This window comes from Calonectris borealis, chromosome 24, assembly GCF_964195595.1.
Source record: "Calonectris borealis chromosome 24, bCalBor7.hap1.2, whole genome shotgun sequence".
Taxonomy (NCBI): Eukaryota; Metazoa; Chordata; class Aves; order Procellariiformes; family Procellariidae; genus Calonectris; species Calonectris borealis.
Genome location: NC_134335.1, coordinates 6,269,032 through 6,289,740, shown reverse-complemented (window position 1 = coordinate 6,289,740; position 20,709 = coordinate 6,269,032). Strand labels below are relative to the sequence as shown.

Sequence of the window (20,709 nt, the reverse complement as noted above, 5' to 3'; positions counted from 1 at the left end):
GTGGTTATTCGTCTGACGAGCAAGCCCGCGGCATCCTCGCCGTCCTGCCCCGGCGTTGCCGGCGCGGTGCATCGCCGCCCAGCTCGTCCCGGCGCGGCTCAGCACTGCCGCAGCACGCAGACGGCGGTGGCCGGCGGTGGCCCCGGCGAGCTGCATTTCTCCGGGGCGGTGATTTTACCGGTGTAATCGATGCAAGAGGCGTTGCGCGTCCGCACGCCCTCGCCGCAAGTTTGGGAGCAGGGGGACCAAGGACCCAGGCGCCAGAGCGGGCAGGGGACGTCTCCGCAGGGCTTGATGTCCTCGGGCTTGAGGGCTCTGTCGCAGGCGGAGGAGGTTTGACCCTCCACGTCCCGGCAATCCACCGTCCGCCTCTGCCAGCCGGAGCCACACGTCTTGGAGCACTCGGACCAGTCGCCCAGGACCCATTGGGAGGTCAGCATCGGTCGGATAACGTTGGCCGACTTCTTCTCTTTGCCTTTCTGCTTGCTGAAAGGGACGTCCTTGGGGATGAAGAAGGTGTACTTGACTTTTGGTGGGAAGATCTCGCTGGCGATGGTCAGCAGCTGGACGGTCAGGGGCTCCGGGAGCTGTCGGAAGCTCTGCAGCCTCTCCAGGGTCGTCATGGAACCGCTGTATTTCAGGATGGTCCCCTTAATGAGGATATCCTGCTCCATGGCAGAGATGGCAAAGTCTCCGTTCAGCAGGTACTTGCCCTCGAGGGTCCTCAGGGCCAGGTAATTCCCGTCGTGACGGACCCCGCGGTGGCTGCGCTGTTTGATGTCGATGTTGGTTGCTCCGGCGGGGATGGTGACGATGTCGTTGTAGCCGTATCTGCACGGGGCAAAGGGACACGGTTACTTTCCTGGACTTATTAAGAGGAGAATCATGCAGGGGATAGCACTTTGCGAGTGGGATCACGGCTCTGAAGCCATCTTTCTGTAACCCAAAGCGCTCAAGAACTGGAAATATTGCAGTCGTGCCAGATGTGTGCTGGGCTGGAAGATTTTGCTGAATTCCATGCAAAAACGAGCGATGCAATCAAACGAACAGCCCCACGGTTACCAGCCTTGGTGGGAAATTCCCCTTGCTCCCTTTCTTTTGAAATGGGTAAAGTGTTTGGGACTAAAAGCCTGGCTCTGCCTGGTGATGCTGTCACTGGTGATGCTGAAGGATAGCATCAGCTATAGGTAGATATAGATATAGAACAGCAGAATAGGAGAGAGTCGGGGCACTGCTGGCATTGTGCGCACAGAGGATATGTACATTGGCCAGATGTTGCTGCAAAAACCAGATCAGCGGTTAAACAGTTAACCCAACAGACATCTCCTATTGTAGATGACTTGATATTAACTCGAACACCTTTCCTAGAAGACAGCACGTACTAGGCAGCAAAACCATCCCTATCCATGGACGGGCGTCTCTGCACCCTGGGCTCATCTCTGGAAGGGTTTTGCAGCCACCACCACGATGCAGAAGAGCTCCCGTTGGAGGGCACAGAGCACATTCCCATACCAGGGGAGGATTTCCCTGCAAAGCCAGCCAGAGCCCATCCCCGGAGCACCACGGCTCCCGGGATAGCACCGAGAAGACTTCGGGACTCGAGCCCTCGGCACCTAGTGCTATGGTAATTACTTGCTACTATTATAAAATGCCACCCTGGTGTGACTCACACCGTGGGGCCGGCAGGATCGTTTTCCACGCATCCCCATGGTTGATGCTGTGGTCGGTAATTAGCTTTAGAATATTTTGGAACAAAGCCTTGAAGTCAAACTCTGCTCTCAGTCACCCTGGCCTCCCTAACCCTGATCTTAATGGGATCTCTTCTTGGCTGTAGCTACCACGCTAATCTCTCTTTAGTCAACCACAAACAATTCACAGGAGAGTGGAAGCCCCATTTCAGCTGGCTCCCTGGAAGGAAACCATTTAGGAAATCTAATTTGACTGCGTGAGTCACCTCACCGCATGGAATTGGACGCGTTGGGCTTTTGTTACGATCTTTTCAACAAAAGCTTTAAATTCAGCTCTTTGGCAAAGCAAGGGAGATCTTGGGCGAGGGAAGCGGCTGCCTCGATGCCCATGTCCCAGGACTGAAATTCACCCCCAAGCCCAAGGAAAAGTTATTGAACTATTTATATCCTGCATCAGCCCTCGAAATATGTGTCCAGCTCGCTGCGTTGGGGTGAGAGGCGTATTGTAAACTCCTCGGGGCAGCAAATTTATTTGCAGTGGCGTACTGAGCCCGTCACCAGCTATTATTTTAGGAAATAAATTCTGCTTGGCTTGCATAATGCTGCCCCAAAATAAACTTAGCGTAAGCTCTGGAGTTTGGCGAAGAGACCAGGCTGTTGCAAGGCCACCCGGCCGAGGGGGTTTGCGCGGCTGCAAACCCTGGTTAATGGCACGGAGGAGAAGCCAAGCTCTCCTCGAATCCGGCTGCTGCAAACAAGGTCTGCGATGCTTCGGGTGCGGAAAGCAAACCAGCTTTACGTGACCTAGGAGGAGTCCTAATATTCCTAGCCTACCACTTTTATAATAAAAAAAAAAAGAAGAAAGGAGAATGAGAGGGGAAGCTGGTTTTTCTTCCCCAAGCCCATCTCTGAAGACCCCTTCTCCCCAGCGCCTTACTTGGATCGGTTGAGCGAGCCAGATATTTTCCTGCAAGTCGAGCCATTGCCGCCGCACACCCCGCACTTGTCCAGCTTTTTGGAGGACCCGACTACGTGATCGCAGCCAGCCTTGATGCATTGGCCGTGGACGCAGATGGAGAGGGTCTCCGGTCCGCACAGCGTCCCATCGATCACCTAGGAAAAGGGGGGATGCAAAGGAGCCATTAGGGCATTTGATCTGAAATGGGGTAAAAAGGGGCGATTATCATCCCCAGGTATCTTACTTTGGCCTCAAAGACTTTAAATTCGCTCCTCCCCTTGGCTCGGCAAAAGAGCTTGCATCGGTCTCGGGGCGAGACCCCCGCGTACTTGGGAACCCACTCCAGGCGATTCCCTTCCAGATCCGTAAAGTTGTAGCTGTTGTACTTCTCGCACTGCTGCTCCCGAAAGCTTTTCCCTGAAAGGAAAGGCAAAACGTGACCCAAAAGCCTCGGGAAGCCAGCAGGAACCGCCGTCCTCTTCGGCCGACGCGGAGATGCAGGAGCGAGCCGAGGATAGCGGGAGCGCGCGGCGAGCGTGCAAGCAGAGGAGGGATGCCACACACCTCCCACCCAGCCGGAGGGGATCACAACCCCCAGCAGAAGGCTATCGCCCCCCCCAAAAATCTGAATATTCAAGGGTGAGCGGGTTCTGGCGATGGCTTCTGGAGAAACGGGGACGGGAGGTGAGCGTGCATTTGGGAATTGCATCCTTGCGCTCTGCGGCTGGCTGGCTTTGCAAAGCTGGGCTTACCATCCGGCGGGCACTCGTTGGTGTGGCAGGACTGGTACTTGGCGCGCTGGCCCTCGCAGTACCTGCCGCCGTGCTGGGGCTTGGGGCTGTCGCAATGGCGGTAGGAGAACTGCACGCCTCCGCCGCAGGTCCGGGAGCAGGAGCCCCAGGGGCTCCACGGGCCCCAGCCACCATCCACCGCCGGCTGCGAGAAGCCACGAGAAGATGTTAGAAGATGTTAGATCCGTCCCCTGAGCTCATCCATCCCCGGCTGCTCGCTCCCAGGGCCAGCAAAGGTTAAAATCACCCCCCGGCTCCTCTCCCCGCGTCACCAGCCAGGGCCCTGATCCAGCAAAGCACTTAAGCACATACTTCACGTGAAGTTATTACTGACTTCCACCAGTCTGTTCATGTGCTTAAAGTTAAGCTTGGGTTTAAGTACTTTGCTGACTGACTCGGAAATCACCGCTAATTCCCTCGGCGGGGCAAAAAGCGATGATTTAATTGCAGAACTGCGGCTGCTTGCTCTGGTTCAGACCAGCCTGAGCCTCGGCGAAAGGCATGGCAGCGTTTATCTACGGGGCTTGCCAGTAATAAAGATTAACTAAAGGTGCTGTTGAAGGAGAGATATTCAGAAAACAAATCAGGCGAATCCAAAGCTAGTCCAGGAGACGGCAGGTTTGGGAATCCCAAAGGGTCGAGCCCCAGCCCGTTGGTCCCCAATCTCCCCCCATTACCTGGGGCTTCAGGGCATCCTGCGGCACGCAGCGGCCGTCCCAGCATAGCCCCCCAGCTTTGCAGGGGGTGCCGTCGGCCCACGGCAAGCTGCCGTTCTTGGTATGGCAAAGGGGCTCCCCGCTGCCGGTCCTGCACCAGAGCTGGGCGCAGATGTCCTCCTCCGTGGTGTTGGGGCAGTGCTGGAAGTCCTTGCCGAAGATCTGCTGGCATTGCTGGTCCAGGCTGTACAGGGCTCCTTGGCCGGGCAATTCGGTGGGCAAGGAGAGGGGGTTGGCCGGGGCATCGAGCAAGCAGTCACCTGGGGAAGGCAGAGATGCATCAAGGCTTGACTCCACGCACCAAGCAGGGCACCCCAAACCTCTGTCTGTGGTCTGTTTTGAACCCCTTTCATCCCACACGCCCCTCAAGGCATTGCAAAAAGCCTGAGCAATTAAGGAAAAGGCTTTCTTGAATGAAGGTGGTGGTGAGTTGATGGTTGGACTTGATGATCTTAGAGGTCTTTTCCAACCTTAATGATTCTATGAGGCTCCTTACCGTGCCCTCCATCCAGGAACTCGGTGAGATACATGGCGCTGCAAGGGGACCACGGCTGGGTCTTGTTCAAGTGGATGAAAAGAGGAGCCATCATATGGTGCTTGCCGAGGGGCCCGAAAAGCCGCTCGCAGGTCTTGGAGTCGTCGTGGGGCATGCTGAGCACGTGGCCTGGGGAGCAGAGAGCATCGGTGAGCCACAGCTTTACGGCTGCAGATGATGCGTGGGCAGCTGGGAGCATCTATAACTTATCAAGCAGTTCCTATTTGCTGCAAAAGCTATTTGTTTTGATAAATCAGAAGCGATAAACGGTGCGTGCTTGCTCTATCTCAAAGGTACAGCCCGCTGTATGCGGGGCAAAGCAACCCAAATTAGTCAGCGCATCTCCAGGGGTAGCAAACCAAAGGGGAGAAGTGCTTGGTCCCACGCCTTAGCTCATCACATCAGGCAACCACACCAATTTACACCAACTCAGGGACTTCAACGCACATTTGCTGGTGCAAACCAGCTTCTGCCGGTGCCAGAAGCTCCTCAGCGCTGCCCAAGGCTTGGCGGGTGGTACCCAGCCGGGAGATGCTGGTGCTGGGCTGTGCTACATCCCCTCCCAGCCCCGCCACTGGCCACGCCGGGCTGAAAAAGCAGAAATCCCCTTGGGAAGGGATGCGTTACCCAGTTCGTGAGCCAGGGTGTAGGCTGCCTGCAAGCCTTCGTCCTCAATCACCGAGCAGCTTTTGTTGCGGTCGCACATGGTGCCGATATCCGCCACTCCCAGCGTGTCGCAGCTTTGGTGTCCGCAGAAGTCCTGTTTGCGAGCAGCGCCGAGGGGGGTAAGGCAGGGTGAAGGGGTCCCACGTTCGGCAGCCCCAACATCTCCGAGCAGAGCTGGGCAACCCACTGGGGCCCTGCACCCCAAATGCAACCACTCCCCCAATTGCTTTGCTGCAAGCTCCATCCTTTGCATGGTGGGGGGATCCCTCCTCTCCCTCCACAGACACCTCGACCCCTTTCCTTCCCCCCCCCCCAGAGCATCCCCAAGAGACCCTTCAGACCTGTCTCGTCAGCAGGATGGCAGTGTCATAGTGCTCCGGGTGCCGATCGCTCGGGGGGTTGAACCTTTGCTGCCAGCTGCAGAAGTTGCGCAGGGTGAGCCCGCCGTTGTCGGACACCTCCGGCCCCGCTGTCGCCTCGTCCACCACCAGCACCTTCACCACCACGAGGTTGATGGAGTTTTTCAGGCTGGGGTGCTTGTAGATGCGAGCTGCCATGGACATCAGGGTCAGGACGTGGTTCTGCAGGGGGAGAGAGGGGCAGGCAAAGCCTGGGTGAAATCTTTACCTCAGCGCTCTTTTTTTTTTTTGGGAAAGGAGAAATCAACCTCATTTATGACGCCTACCACATCCAGACCGACTCGGGCATCCACCTGGGTTGATAGACCAAGTGCTGCCTTTTCTGTACGTGATGCTTTACGCTCTGCGCCGGTGGGAAGGACGGGCAGGACAATCCCACCCCTGCATCCCCTTCTCCACCTGCCGTGAACCCTTTGCACCCAGAAACCCTTCAGAAAAACCTCATGCATCCAGGCGAGTGCTCTTGCATATTCCCAAAGCATTAACCCTGCCCTCACCGCCCCCGGGGCAGGAACTGCCTCGTGCACAACGTTCCCATGGGTGCAAAACCACCCTCGCACGGCTGTAAAAGTCCTGCCTGTGCTGGTCGGCGGGGTTGGAACCCAACGTCCACGGTGACAAACGTTGGCCAAAGCACTTTGACGGCCGAGTCTTTGCCCAGCAGCATCCCCTGCTCGGGCAACTGGGACGACCAGAGATTACTTAATATGTCAAACGCGCCAGGGATGTTTAGGCTGATGTAAACATCTTATCGGAGCATGGAAATTCCTCCTCTGCTTGGCACCCGTTCACGGTCCCGGAGTCAGGAGAAAAAAATGCAGCTATTACACAATATAGTATTGGGAAAGAGAAAGTGGCTTCTCTCCTCCCCAGACAAATTACACCCCGTGGTCTCGCTTCAGCGCCACTAATTAAACTGGAAGGACTCGGTGGAAGCCCTCTCCGACGGCTGAGTTTCACTCAAAATCCATGTTTCCTGAGTGGATCTGGCTCTGCGCGCTCATCCGTCACGACGCTGCCGAGACAGCGATATGCACAAAATGCCATTTTCTTAGCAAATGAGGGAGATATTTAGGGAGATACTCCCCTCCCCTAACAGCAACGGAGTATGTGCTGCACCGAGAGCCGCTCGCCCAGGGCGCTTGTGGCTATTTTAAATTATTCTGCCACATTTTATCCCGTCGCTGGCAGCTCTATGTAAACAGATGTCTCGCTTCAGCAAGACGTATCCCAAGTCCTCCCCGGCTCATTATCCGAGGGCAGGCCCCGGCAAGGATGATGGGAGCGCTGAATAGACTGGTTTATTTAGACTGGCCAGATCTCCGCAACGTGACTCACATCCCAGCCCGAAGCATGCAACAAATGTCATGGAGAAGTCACCGCCGAGGCAAGAAACCCAACGAGGGGTTGCTCCGGGGAACTCTTCACCCCACAGGGAAAGTCCATTGGGAACCTTCCTAAAAATATCACATGTGAAGACCTAGAAGGATGCTCTGCGCATCATGGGATCATCCCTCATTTCCAAGGAGCAAATCCTGCCCCATCCTTTTCTAACCCATTACAGGTTTCTCTCCATCCAGGTAGTTGTTACCTGGGAGCTCTCAGTCCCTACTGCAAATCCCCCAGGACACCGACCCTCGAATCCGCAGGGTTACATCCAGCCAAGAAATACTTTCAGCAGCAGGAATGGAGTGTATGGATGTTTTCCAAGCCCCCTTCCCTTTGTCTGGAAAGCGAAGATGGAAAGCGAACCGAACAAACAGCTATTTAGTGCAGATTAAAAGGACAAATCCACTTGTTCCACCATCTGGTATCTATTTATACCCGTCCTTGGACCGTGCGGGAGTTGGTTGGGTTTCGGATGGACTCTGACTGCTCCAGGGAGAGCGGCAATCCACCTGCACCGCCTTGGCTTGGCCAAGGGTTTGGAGCTGGGGCCAAAAGCAAATTACGGGATCCCCAGAGCTCAGGAGAAGCTGACTGAGTGCTTTTGGCCAACAACCGGCTGCGGACGAGTTGAATCCCGCTCGTCCCGTCCTCTCCGTGCTTTTGCAAACAGGCTCTGGCTTGACGAGCCACCCAGGAGTGAACGTCGCCTTCTCCGGGGTTTCCTTCCCGGCATCGAGGCCGAGGATGTGGATATCGGGATCAGATGTGGGGCAGCCACAGGGTCGGGTTTGGGGAGCCCAGAGGCACAAATGGAATGGTTTCTGCCTCCTTGCAAGGAGCAGCAGCACAGTGGGCACAAGGCGCTTCCCTGCCATTTCCAACCAGCATCCCGGGAGATCTTGGCAGGATTTCTGTCTAACTGGTAAATATAGCTGGAAAAATCAGTCCCTTACCTGCTCTGGAGGGAAGAGGACACCAGCCCAAGCCCGAGAGGATTGCGGGAGCATCCCTCCTCTGCCCCATGCAGGCACGAGCATCGCCACTGAGCCACCCCGCTGCAGAGGCAGGGTTTCGACTGCCCGGTCTCTTTTTTTTCCCCTGGCTGCAAATCTTGGCTCCCTCTGCTCTCGAGAAGATCAAATCCCACCCATTTTCCCCCCAAAATGTGGTCCGACACACCTGCATTACAGCAGCTCCGGCATCGCTCCAGCCCCAGCATCGCTGCTTCTGGGAGAGCCCTACGCCAGGCACCCACAGGTACCACCAGCATTGCCTGGTGCGAGACTGCCAGCGGCAAACAGCAACCGCGGAGGCTTAGCGATGGAAAAAAAAAATATAAATGAGAGCATGGGGAACTGAAGTGGTTGTTTTTAACCTGATAATGTTGAAGGATTTCACTTTCTGATACAGGCTCTTGCAAAATCTCTGCTGACATTCTCCTTCGTGGGAACCAGTCGGAAGCTGAAGCCTGCAGAGATTCCCAAACTGATTTGTGTTTGGGTTTTTTTTTTTAATTATTTTTTTTTGGGGGGGGGGAGAAACTGCTCTTACACAAACACTAACTATTATCATGGTATGCACATAATGATCTAATATCGCTGGACCCACCCAGCGCAGAAGGATGGCAGGGAGCGCCGTGCAACACCCCGGCACGACTTGCCTCCTTCCGACACGCTCGCCAGCTCATGGAGATTAATGCTCAACCCGACCTGGGGCTGTAGGTTTGTTTGTTTGTTCATAGGGTTGTTGGGTTTGGGGTTGTTTGGGTTTTTTTTTCCCCTCCTTTCTCCCTAGAAGCCAGCGTTTCTGTAGGGGGGGGAAAAAAAAAAAAAAGAGATTTCTGGAGTGCAGACAGATGGAAGGAAGAAAACACGGGGTCAGATACGAGGGCTGCCCAGCTTTTTAAAAAAAAAAAAAAAAAAACAACTGGTAAAAACATATCCCAGCCTGTCTCTTTCCCCTGAAGCGATGTCTGCGTGCTGGCCCCCTGGCTCGGATACCCACAGCGGCCGGCGGCCGCCCTGCCAGCCTCCTCCTGCGGTTTGAAGCCCTGGCCAAGAATTTCCTTGCAAAAATGTGGGCGGTAGCCAAGGGAAATGGGGGGCAAGCCGGAGGCGAGGGGGAGACCTCACCAGCCTGCCGGCATGCCTGGCTGCCCTCCTGCCTTCCCAGCTCTCTGCCCCATCCCTTTTCTGTTTGCCATATGATTTTTTTTCCTCTCTTCTCTTTCCCTCTTTGCTGGATATTTGGGGCTGGCCGGCAAAAGAAGCAATTACCCCTTTTCAGGGCAGGGGAAACTGAGGCACACGCAGGACTGCCGCCACCTCGTTGCAAGCACGGATGAACACGAAGCCAAACCCCATCCCGAGAGCATCCCGGGGCAGGAGCGCTGCAGTTTGCAATTGCTCCTGGGCTGCTTCGATGGGAGCCGGCTCCCTTCACGCTGCGCCTTTCATACCGAAGCCCTTGATAATCGGCGGTCACCGCGCCAGCGGCGGGGCTGAAACTCAGCAGCTGTTTAACATTACGGGGCAACGCGAGGAAGCGAGTGCATCGGCCAGGGGAATATTTAGGGAGGCTGCCCGGTCCTCCGACCCCTTGCACCAAAGCGGATGCAGGCTCGGGGTCACAGCCGGGGGACAAATCCCAGAGGAAAAGCACCAGCAATGCTGGCGGATGGCAGCATCAGCGCAGGTCCCTCCTTTGCTTTGCAAAGATCCCCTTTAATCCCACCCCGGTTGCCTTTGGGATGGGCTCAGGAGGGGCCGGCTCCTTTTGTCAAGGGATTAAGCGAACTCACCCGCTCAAGCTGCAAAATATCCTAAAGCAAGCCTAGGAGCCGGACACGAGGGGACCTGAGGCTCCAGGGTGGCTTTGGCTTTACCTCCAAGGTCACTTTGAGGGTCGATCCGGGTGTGGGAGAGCCGGCAGTGGGACCCCAGCAGTGCCACACACTCCAGCACTCACCTGGTCTTAGAGGGAAGGGATTGCAACAGCACTCCTAAAACCTCGGAAATCTGCCTGGAAAAACCACAGAAGTCACGCGAGGAATCCCAGCTTAATCAGACCTATCCGATTTTGCCGTGGTCCTCGGTCATTACCAGCTCTCGGAGTCGGGGATCGCAGACTCCTTGTTTGCAAAAGCAAGGGGGAAAGAAAAGGGGATCGTAGCCATCGTGTTTGCAGAGGAGAGCTCGGAAATGCATCTCATCTGCACCCAAGAGACTGGAGAAATCCCACCACAGGAATCCGATTCTGCTGCCAACTGGCTGGGGATGCTGCGGCCGGTTTTTGTAACCGCCTGATGCTTTAGGTGTCTCGGCAAACATCCCCCGAGACTTGCAGGGCATCTCTGCAAGTGCAGCCTGCGCTGCAGGTGCTCAGCCCAAATGTCCTTTCTTCTGCCCGTCGGAGGGGTTAGCCCCTACGCTGTCTCCTGCCTCAGTTTCCCATGATCAAAACTACCACTTAATTCTGTCAGTGATGCTCAACGTCCTTTTTTTCTTTTTTTTTTTTTTTTCTCCAAGCATTTTGGGTCCTCTGCAGGAAAAACAAAGCATAATTTGTGTGTCCAGCCTGGAGCCTCACACCCTATATGAGGGGGCTCTTGCCCCCTGCGGGTCGCATCCTGCCAAGCCCTCCACGACCCGCTGGCTCCTCACAGTTGTTATCGCTCAGCACCATCCCGCTGCTAACGCTCTGCAAATACCCCACCTCCTGCAATCATGAAGCCAGAAGAATGATTAAACTCCCAAATTTTAGGTCTGGTTCTGCTCTCACTTCATCATTTCCTCCTGGTTTCCATGAGTTTTGATGGAGGTTGGATTAAACTCTTGTTATCTGAATTAGGTTAACAGCTGAGCTATAATGGCTCAGATTTATTAGAAATAAATCATTAATGGCATTTTCCTAACAGCAGCATGACATTGATTATAACTTGCAATGCTTGTACACATCTTATGGTGACTATCTTCTACTTGAGCTGTTACAGCTTATGCAAGAAAATAACTGGGAATACAAACAATGCTTGTGACCTTTAATAAATATTTGGTAATTAAAGTGTGGTTACGGGAAGAAAAGTCACTATATAACTATGGTTTCTTCTGACTCAACATTTCTGCTCCCTGGGCATCTCCTAGTCAGCTCTCTAAGATCTCACCAGCACGAGCAAGCCACCACTTTTTCTGGCCCACAAAATGTAGGTATTTAGGGAGAAGTGAGACAGCTATTCGGTCTCCTGAGTTAGCAGCAACCGTCCTTCTCCCTGCATTTTTGTTGCTGAGAACAAAAGACACAGAAACCCAGCAGGTGGCTTTTTTTTTTTTTTTACTGCTACATGAGAGCTGGTTGAAGTTTTCCCCCAAACACTTAAATACGTTATTGCCCTGTTCATCCCAAACGAGATCTTTAAAGGCTTCCTTCCCATCAAGAAATACCCTGAGAGGTGTCGCATAGATATTGCTTTTGGGGACAAAGAGGAGATGATGGTAAAATGGGAGCCAAGCAGACTGGGAAGTCACTGATAACTGAGGGAGCTGTCGTGGTCCTACCGGGCAGCATCACCCACCCCCAGGGCTGTACCAGCCAAACCAGGGCAAGGAACCAGCGTTTCAGCCCCTCGGTGGTGTCCATGTGCAGCTCAGCAGCCTTCTGAGAGCTGCCACGGCACAGATTTACCCAGAGGGTTGTTGCTTTTTCCCCAGCTCAAGCTGGGCATTATCAAGATTCCCCCCCAAAAAATATTTGTAGCAGGAGGCAGACCCTCGGGTGTTGTTTTAAAACCATTGGGTGCCCAGCTGGCTGCAGAAGATGCAATACACTATTTTTTCTGTCCTCTTGGGGAATCAGAGACCAGCTTCACACTATGGGGAGAGTCATTTCCACCACCATTTATATGCCTGTTGTTTAAAAATTCAGGTTACTCGATTGCAAACTATTTTTGACTACTGTGAGTTCTGAGGGGGGGGTCGTCTCCAAGCGCAGCATCCATCGCTCCTTGACCCTCTGCTATCTGTTCCTGCCAGCCTGGCTTGGCCGCGTGCAAGCAAAACCAAGCAAGGGGTGAAACCCGAGTGATGCTGAGCAGCTGAAATCAGCTGGAGCTCCAAGGTTTAGCATTTCTCAAGGTCCAGCCCCGCCTGAGCAGGGCTGGAATTAAAACACTGCTTTATTAGGAGTGGAGAAGCTGGATGAAGCCCCCCGGGGGAAGGATAAAGCGGGCAGAAATGGCAAAGCCAGGCTGCCAAAGCACAGCCCGTGGTTTCAGCCCCCCGACTTGAGCTCCAGCTTCAAGAACTCCTCTAACATGTGCCCAAACAACCCACCGCAGAGGACGAGCAACCTCGGTGCACAGTTATCCCTTGCCAAGACCCGCGTGCGTTTCAGACCATGCAAACCTGAATTTGGACCTGAACAACCCATCACATAGGGAGCTGGCTTTGCAAAAAGCACGAAAAATAAGCCAGTGCCGATGAAAGCGGCTGGTCAACAGCCCTAGAGATGGATGTGGGGGGGTCGAGGGGCCAGGATCTCCGCTCCCGGGGTCTCCGCGAAGCCTGGCCGTGGGCAGCGTCTCCGCAACCGGAGCACGTTGAAGGAGGGGGAGCGTTTTTGGCGGTGGTGGCTGGGGGAAAGGGTTGTTCGTGCATCTGCTCGGCTGCTAACAGGTGGCTCAGGAGCGGGACCGCGCATTACTCAGCCCCTGGTTTATTTACTATCTGGCCCGAGCTCCCATCCGGAAGGGAGTTAAGCCCATCGCTTTGCAGCACGGTTCTTTCCCTGTAGCAAGAAAGGCATTAACCCACTCTGTCCCTCATCTTTGGGGACACCAGACTGATGGGACACCACGGTGTCCAGCCTGTGCAGACACAGGCTCCCCAGGATGGATGCTGGGTCTGGGAAAGGGTCCCCAAACACTGACCGAACCCCATAAATCAACCCCGCAGCCTTTGCCCCAGGGATTTACGGCCCCTACACAGCAAGGAAGGGTGGGGACAGAGCCAAGCTCCTCTCTACTCGCTCACCCAGGGTGGTCCCTGGCGTCCCAGGGCTGCTCGTCCCTGCGGGGGCTGTGTGGGCAGGGGGGGCCCTGGCAGCGGGAAGCCCGAGAGTGGTGGCAGAGCCAGCGGGCTGGGGGCACCGGGGGGGACAGGAGGGGATGGAGAGGCAGCGGGACGGAGGGGTGGAGACGGGAGGAGGTGGAGAGGCAGTGGGGATGGGGACAGAGGGATGCAGGGGGGGCTGGAGGATGAAGGCAGGAAGGGATGGAGGGGACAGAGGGGCGAAGGGATGGAGGGGACAGAGGGAAAGATGATGGAGAGGCAATGGGGACGGAAGGGACAGTGGGATGGAGGGGCAGCGGGGACAGAGGGATGGCGGGATGGAGGGATGAAGGGGCAGTGGGGGCAAAGGGACGGAGGGGGTGGAGGGGCAGCAGGGACAGAGGGACGGCGGGGCAGCGCGGACGGAGGGACGCAGGAACAGCGGACACCGCTAGCCCTTACCTCCACGTCCTCCCCGTAGAAGCGCACCATGGAGGCATCAGCCACCAGCAGCGTCTCCACGTACCGCGCCTGGGAGACGAAGCGCTTGGCTCGGCGGAGCGGCTCCCCGGGGCCGGCGGCGGCAGCGGGGGGGGCTCCCGGCGGGGCGGCCCGGCGCTGGAGGCGGTGCAGGCTTCTCCAGGGCGGTCCGGGCGAGGGATGCCCGAGCGGCTGCAGCTCGTAGGCCGCTCCGTCGAGGAGGAAAGCGGCGCGGAGGCCGCCTCCTCCGCAGCGGCTGAGCACGGCGGGGGCATCGGGGCTCCCCTCGACGGTTCCCGCGTAGAAGCAACCCCGGCGCGGCGGTGGGCTCCGTCCCGCCGGCCGCCGGCCCCCCAAACGCTGGAAGCGGAGGCGGGGAGCCAGGAAAGCGGCGTCGGGGCGGAGACGGAGAACGACGGCTCGCCCGAAGGCGGCCAGCCGCAGGGCCAGCTGCCCCGGGGGTGCGGGCAGGCGGGCGGGCAGCAGCGGCTGCGCCTCCCGCGGAAGGGGAGGCAGCGCCCACGCGTGGCACAGCAGCAGCAGGTGGAGCGGAGCCCGGCCCCCCAGCAGCGCCCGCCGCCCCATCGCCCGGCCCTGCCGCCCCGCCGGGCTCTCGGCGGCTCCCCCGCAGCCTCCGAGCCGGCTGCGGAGCCCGCTGTATTTATACTTTCTCCCCCCGGCTTTGACATAAGAGGTTTATTTTTGATCTCTCGCTGTTCCCCACTCCCCTCCCCTGCCAGCCAGAGCCTGGGGGAGGAGGAGAAGTGAAAGAGAAAAAAAAAAAAAAAAAAAAGGAAGACGCAGCAGAGGAAAAAAAAAAAAAACCACGAAAAAAAAAAAACCACGAAAAAAAAAAAACCACCACGAAAAAAAAAAAAAACCATGAAGAAAAAAAAACCCAACCCACTTTTGGATGCGATTTGAGGCCAATCAGGCGCCGGGAGCCCCGCCTGCCTCCAAGTTGTCAACTCCAGCCTGTTACTCTCCCAGCATTAACCCCTTCAGCCCAGCCTCTGCCCGCCCGTCGGGGCCTGATCCTGCCCAGGCGGGCTCGGGGAGGTGGTCCTGCCCCAGGGGTACCCCCCCCCCGCACCTCCCCACCATGGGAAGATTTGCCCCGGGGGGATGATTCCTCTCCCATTTCCCCCAGCATCCCTTGACTGCTGGAAAGCATCAGGCCTCTGCCAGCTGGAGAGCATCTCATTTCAGCCTGCAAGGCAGAAGGTGCCTCGGGAGGTTTCGCCCCAGCAGTTCCCATGTCCTTCGCTTAGCCAGGGACAGAGAGGGCTTTGGGCCCCGGGGAAAGCTCCAACAGTGACACAACCGAGGAGGTTTCCATGCCCTGAACAAACAGCTGGGTCCATGTGGGCTTTTCTCCAGCTGGAATAAGGCAACGGGCTAAAGCAGGCTTGTGGAAAATACCTATGAGAATAAAACAATGCAGCCAGCTCCTCCTGTCGCTTTTTTTTTTTTTTTTTTTGGGGGGGGGGGTGATGTTGTGCGACTTCATTTAAAACCCAGACCTCCCCTTTCTTCCCATCTACATTCCCTTGCAGCGAGTGAAAAATCCTACAGGAGAATAAAAGTCTCAGGCTGTAAAACCAGGTAGCTACTGTCATGTGCTCGGTGGTGGCAAACATCAGGAGATGGGCAGAAACACGCTGTCCTGGCTGGGAACCCGCTCAGCACCAGGGAACAACCAGCTGTAATGGAGAAAGGGAAATTACTCCTTATATATTACTCCTTCTTTCCTCTTAAGCCCTCCTTCCCCATTAGTTCATGAGATTCCTGGCCTCTGGAGCGCTCTTTGTGAGGCACTGAGATATCCCGGGATGTCCTTGCTGCAGTCTGGGGGTAGCGGGTCCTATCCTGCTCCATACCCTGATTTTCTAAACCTTTTACAGGGAGTAGGACACGCTCAGGACCGGGCTTGTGCTCCTTTAACCTTGCTGTAGATGCAAGCCCAAGGACCAGCTCCTCTACACTGTCGGGTTTTTTTTTTTCCCTTAGACTATTCCTAAAAAGATCTGAAAGGGTAAAGCACCTCGGGATTCCTGGGAAACCAGAGTCCAGCCACGGCTGAGCAACAGGGCGCAGGGTTAAAGGCTGCTCTCCCTTTACTTGAGGATGTATTTACATCTGCCTCTCTATTATTATCTCCATTTAAAAGCCACATCCCTACCTATATAGTAAACACAGCCCTGGCTCTAAATAGCAGCACTGCCCTGGGGCCAAGGCTCTGATTACTTCGTCTTTTTAAAGTGTGGTTTTTGCGACCGTAGGAGGGGAGGAAATAATAATTAAAAAAAAAAAAAAAAAAAAAAAAGCAAGCAAGCAACCCCAGGCAGGGTGTAGTTCAGGCTGGGACATCTCTCCAGGGCTGCGTATCGAATGCGCTCCCTCGACACCCGGAGCCTTGGCTGCTCTCCTGCGGCAGCCGGCTCCGGCCGCAGCCCCCTCCTCTCCTGGCAGGGAGCTGAGCCTGCAGCTGGAGCAGCTTCTTCGTAGTGGCCAGGGTGGGTTTTCTCTGCAGTTTCGCTGGGCTGGGGAGAAAACACAGTTTGCGTTTTAAAATCAGAAGGAAAACGCAGAAGCGGGACCCGAAGCCAAAAGTGAGCCCCGATTCTGCCTCCTCCAAGCCCAAACCCCGCTGAAGGTGCGGGCACAGGCGTGCGTCTCGCTGGGCTTGGCTTTGCCGTGAAGCACGGGAGGGTGGGCAAGGAGAGGTGGTGCCTCTCAACTGGGACAGGTAAGGCTGCAGGCGACACAGGGCACGTCTCTCCAACAGGATGCAATTTATTCCCGGCTTTCCGCTCCCCGAGCTGCATCTTTGATCTCGGAGGACATGCTTGCATCTTAGCTTGAAGGCACCGCTGGTTTTCATTAGCGGCTCGCTCTGCAAACGGTAGCTGGAATTTCTTGTAGCCGATACGAGCCTCGCCAGGCTCGTTACAAACCAGCTCGAAAGGACGCTGGGAGACAGCAAAACCTCACCTGGCTGCCCCTCTGCATCTCCTCCCAGCAGAGGATGGGGCACCCCAAGACTTTTTGGGGTTCCTGCTTCTTAACCCCTTGCAGGACATGCTGCCACCAAACCTTGCCTGCCATTGGGGCTGTGGCTCTCATTTCTATGGGGCTGGCTGAGCATGTGAAAGCCATTAACTCCACAGTCACTGTGATTTAAAGACCCTTTTGATCAAACAGCTTGCAAACGTCTGCCCCGCTCCCCTCTGCGTATCCCCCAGCTCTGCAAAGCCAGGCAGAGGGCAATTCCCTCCCGCATCCTTCCCGGAGAGCCAAGCCCTGCTCTCCTGCAGCCTGGCACCCATCTCCCAGGAGTGTTTTGGCTGTCAGGATGAGACCCACCTTGCATTTGCTGTTCCTGCTCTGCAGCAGCGCGATTGCCCCATTTCGGGGGCGTCTCTGGGATGCTCCGCAAATGGGATCGCATCCAATTTTGCAGTGCCAGGCTGATGTTTTAGGTATTCCCCTGTTTGCTTTGCCCTCAGCCCAAAGGGAAAACATTTGGGAGAATTATTTGAGCGATCAACAAAGCAGCTACCAGCTCCAAAAATATTACCACTAGATGTCAGCGCCGGCCCACGCTGCGTGGTGGGAAACCCTAAATCCATCCCTGCGCCTTTGCTGCCGCCGAGCAGATCCTGCAGCGGCAAGAGGAGAGTGACGGGGTCCTGCGGCCAGCGCAAAACCCTGAGGTCAAAAGAAGCAATTCCATTAGTTTTCTTTATAAAGTAAGGAAGGGGGAAGAAATCTCTCCCAGAAAAGCAGCTGGGCTTTAAATCAGGGCCCTGGCCTTGTGTCCTGCCAAGTTCTCTTCCGTGAAACCATCTTAGTGGCAAAAGCTGGAAGGTGACATTCAGGGAAAATCGTTGCTTGCTTTAGGTTTGCCTGAGAAAAGGGAGATTCGGGTTTGATTTGGAGCGAGTGAGAACCAGCAAGTGAATTAAGTAGCAAAATGTGCCATCCTAATATAAACCTGTCATTGCTGCGTTGAACCCCCCCCTGCACCATGACCACAGCCACGAGAGGGCCCCCCTGCCTTACAAGTGCTGGTTTTTTTAGCCTTTGGTACCTCAAAACTCTCCGTACCCCGTAAAAAAGCTGGTTTTTGCCTTCCCCTTAGTGCAATATTTGACACCCCTCGATGCAGCAGCCCGGCCCTGGAGACCGCGCACCGACGGCGCGGGGGGTTCGGCGGCTGTGAGAGTGATGCTGGGGAAAATTCCGCAATTCCTACTGGATCTCTTAAACGTGGGGAAATCTGATTTTTAGGATTTAGGAAAGGGCAGGGACAGCCAGGCTGGGTCTCGGTTTATCAGCTGATGATGTCCCCTCCGAAAGCTCTTAGTGCCGTAGACGCACCATAAGCTGGATGCGTCGAGAGCAAAGGGCCACAGTTGTGATTTGATTTGATCTGATTTGATTTGAAAGGATGCTACCTCTGATTTCCAAACCATCTTAAGGCATCTCCGTATTTATTCTCTATTTTTAATTGCGTTTTGATTTGTAATGCATTCAATTACATTCCATACCTTGATTTGCAGAGCAAGAAAATGTCACCAGAGGGCAACCTTGCTTCAGGGTGGTTTTTGGAGCGCCGGTTGCGTGCAGGTGTGGCTGTAAGGGAAGCAGGTTTATGGCTTTCCAAAATCAAGGGCGAAATCCTATTTCCAGCACTGCAGCTTCCCCCCAGGCTTTGCACTCCCTGGGGAGCTGCTTCTCCGCTTTTGAGGTTTGCAAGGTGTCCCGAGACCAGCACATCAGTGAGAAGAGCCTCCAAGAATTGCCTGGTCCTTCCCCAAGCCTCTTGCAAAGCTGTATCCAATCTGGGATTAAAACCCACCAAATTTGACAGAGACCTCCAAGCCTGCCCTAGGGCTGCTTTTCCTATGAACCAGCCCGTAAATAGCGCTAAAAGAAATACGACAAGTTATAATGAAAATACTCTTCTCTAGGAAAAAAAAAACCCACATCTGAATCTTCTCTTCCTCCCTATTCCACTCTCGCATGGTTTATGGGCTGACAAAAATGAATGAACTTCATAATGGTTTGCCTGAGTGACGAGCATCCTCGGCAGCTGGCTTGTGAATCTCCATCACCCCAGGTTTATTCCAAATGTGCATAATTTTGACAACCTTTCAGGCTTACCCAGATCTGCAGCTTTCACCCTTTTGCAAGCTTGGTGTCTTTATGCATCTTTGGTTTCTGTATTTCTAACATGAGCATCGTATAAAGCTAATTAATCAAGGATGGATCCTGTCTCAGGCAGGTGGGTACAATATAGAGCTGTGTAGTCCTGGGTCATAAATCTTCAGGCTAAAGGTGTGTGTATAGGAACAATAAGAAACATGTGATACTGTTTTGGGGGGATATGTGGGACCATTGCCTCGCTCCTCTAAATTTCCGCTTACTGTTTTAAAACACCCTGGAAAAACCCGTGTCTAGCTTCCTTTAAACAGGAGAGAGCCTTAAATACCGAGGGGGGTGAAGAGAGAGGGGAATTTTGGATGCTTTCTGGGTATATGAACTATCAGCAACCCCAGGTCCTGCAATACTGGCTGGAAATCAGGCGAAACCAAGCTCTACGATTTTTTCAGCATACCTTGGTATTCCCATCTCGAAGCCCTGCCAGATGCCAGAGGTGACATTATGTGTCGGGACGACGCGAGAAGGCAGCGGAGATGCTCCTGCTCCAGGAGCAATGAGACAAGGCGCGGGGATCCTTCTCCTGTGTCGCCTGTGCGTGGGGGCAGGAGGCTGATTTGGTTTTTGTTGTCTTGCACATAGACGTGTCCTTGAAGATGTTTAAAGCATAGATCCTCTTCTCTCACAGGGCAGGTAAAGTGCTGCTGCCATCCCTGTTGGGTAGAATCACAGAATCATTAAGGTTGGAAAAGACCTCTAAGATCATCGAGTCCAACCGTCAACCCAACACCACCATGCCCACTAAATCATGTCCCTAAGCACCACATCTACACGTCTTTTAAATACCTCCAGGGATGGTGACTCCACCACTTCCCTGGGCAGCCTGTTCCAAGGCCTGACCACTCTTTCAGCAAAGAAATTTTTCCTAATGTCCAATCTAAGAAGAACTGCAAGGCCTGCATGGGAAACCCAAGGCAGAGCACCCTGCCCATCTCCAGTCGCTATCATCCGAGCCAGAATAAATCTAATTAAATTCAGCATCTTCCTGGACCAAGGATGGGGCAAGTTTTAGGTTACAAAGATCTCCACGTGCTCAGGTTTCTTGCGTATCTCTCCCTCAATGACCCTACCTAGATCCAGCCAGATTTTTTTCTCCAAGCCTTTCTTTCCTGGAAAGCCGCCTAACAACTCGTCTTTAGTCTCTGGAGAGGATCCTCCTTCCTGCCCATGAGGTGGGGAGTTGGGAGAGCACAGCCTGGACTTTTGGGTGAGAGCCCAGGCCTCCGATCTGCCAACCTTTCAGCCGAAGACAAGTGAACGGCTTGCAATGCCAGCTTTTCCCTGCCTACAACCTTTCCACTCTATCATCTTTGGCCTGGACCTCTCAGATGGTCGACTTAAAACTATTTCTTTTGTGAACTGGAACATCCAGGAGATACGTCAGGGTTGGTGGGGTTTGTTTTTTTTTTTTGCTTTTATTTCTAACTTTGCACCCTTGGCAAAATAAAAAAAAAAAGAAAGAAAAGAACTTGTCGTCACTTCCCGGAGGCGCTTGGGACGAAGCAGGAGGAAGATGGGAGAAGGAGGGTCTACACCGCAGACCAGCTCACACTGATATTTCAAGATCAGACCTGGGTGAGATGGGTTTTACCTTAAAGTGGTTTCTAGGCAAAAATCAAAGTAGGAGCCAAATTTATCTTATATACCTTAATATACCTTATTATCCGTAGCTGTTCGGTGAGGTCCAAAGGCATCTTCCATCTCCGTTCCCTGTGCTCTCCTTTAGGTCACCTATATCCAGCCCATTTCCATTAAATCCAGGCAAACAGGGCGTGAAGAGCAGCCAGATGCAGCCCCAAA

At 54.6% G+C, this 20,709-nt stretch overlaps 1 protein-coding gene across 1 annotated transcript; it reads right to left on the bottom strand.

The window, feature by feature from the left end:
• Positions 1-98: 98 nt before the first annotated feature.
• On the bottom strand, positions 99-15,061 carry ADAMTS8 (ADAM metallopeptidase with thrombospondin type 1 motif 8). Its single transcript, XM_075172709.1, has 9 exons — positions 13,666-15,061; positions 5,696-5,935; positions 5,316-5,448; positions 4,650-4,817; positions 4,115-4,413; positions 3,399-3,582; positions 2,891-3,063; positions 2,626-2,801; positions 99-831 (listed from the first exon to the last, which is right to left on the bottom strand). The coding sequence occupies exons 1-9, from the start codon at positions 14,266-14,268 to the stop codon at positions 99-101; spliced, it is 2,709 nt and encodes a 902-aa protein (XP_075028810.1). The 5' UTR covers positions 14,269-15,061.
• Between the last annotated feature and the right edge of the window lie 5,648 nt (positions 15,062-20,709).

Bases quoted from the DNA above. Each gene is read 5' to 3' on its own strand.
- ADAMTS8 (XM_075172709.1), bottom strand. From the start codon at position 14,268: ATGGGGCGGCGGGCGCTGCTGGGGGGCCGGGCTCCGCTCCACCTGCTG. The intron at 5,936-13,665 runs GTAAGGGCTAGC...CTCCCCCTGCAG, and splicing joins TCTACGGGGAGGACGTGGAG to AACCACGTCCTGACCCTGAT. The intron at 832-2,625 runs GTAAGGCGCTGG...TGCCCCGTGCAG, and splicing joins GGCTCGCTCAACCGATCCAA to ATACGGCTACAACGACATCG.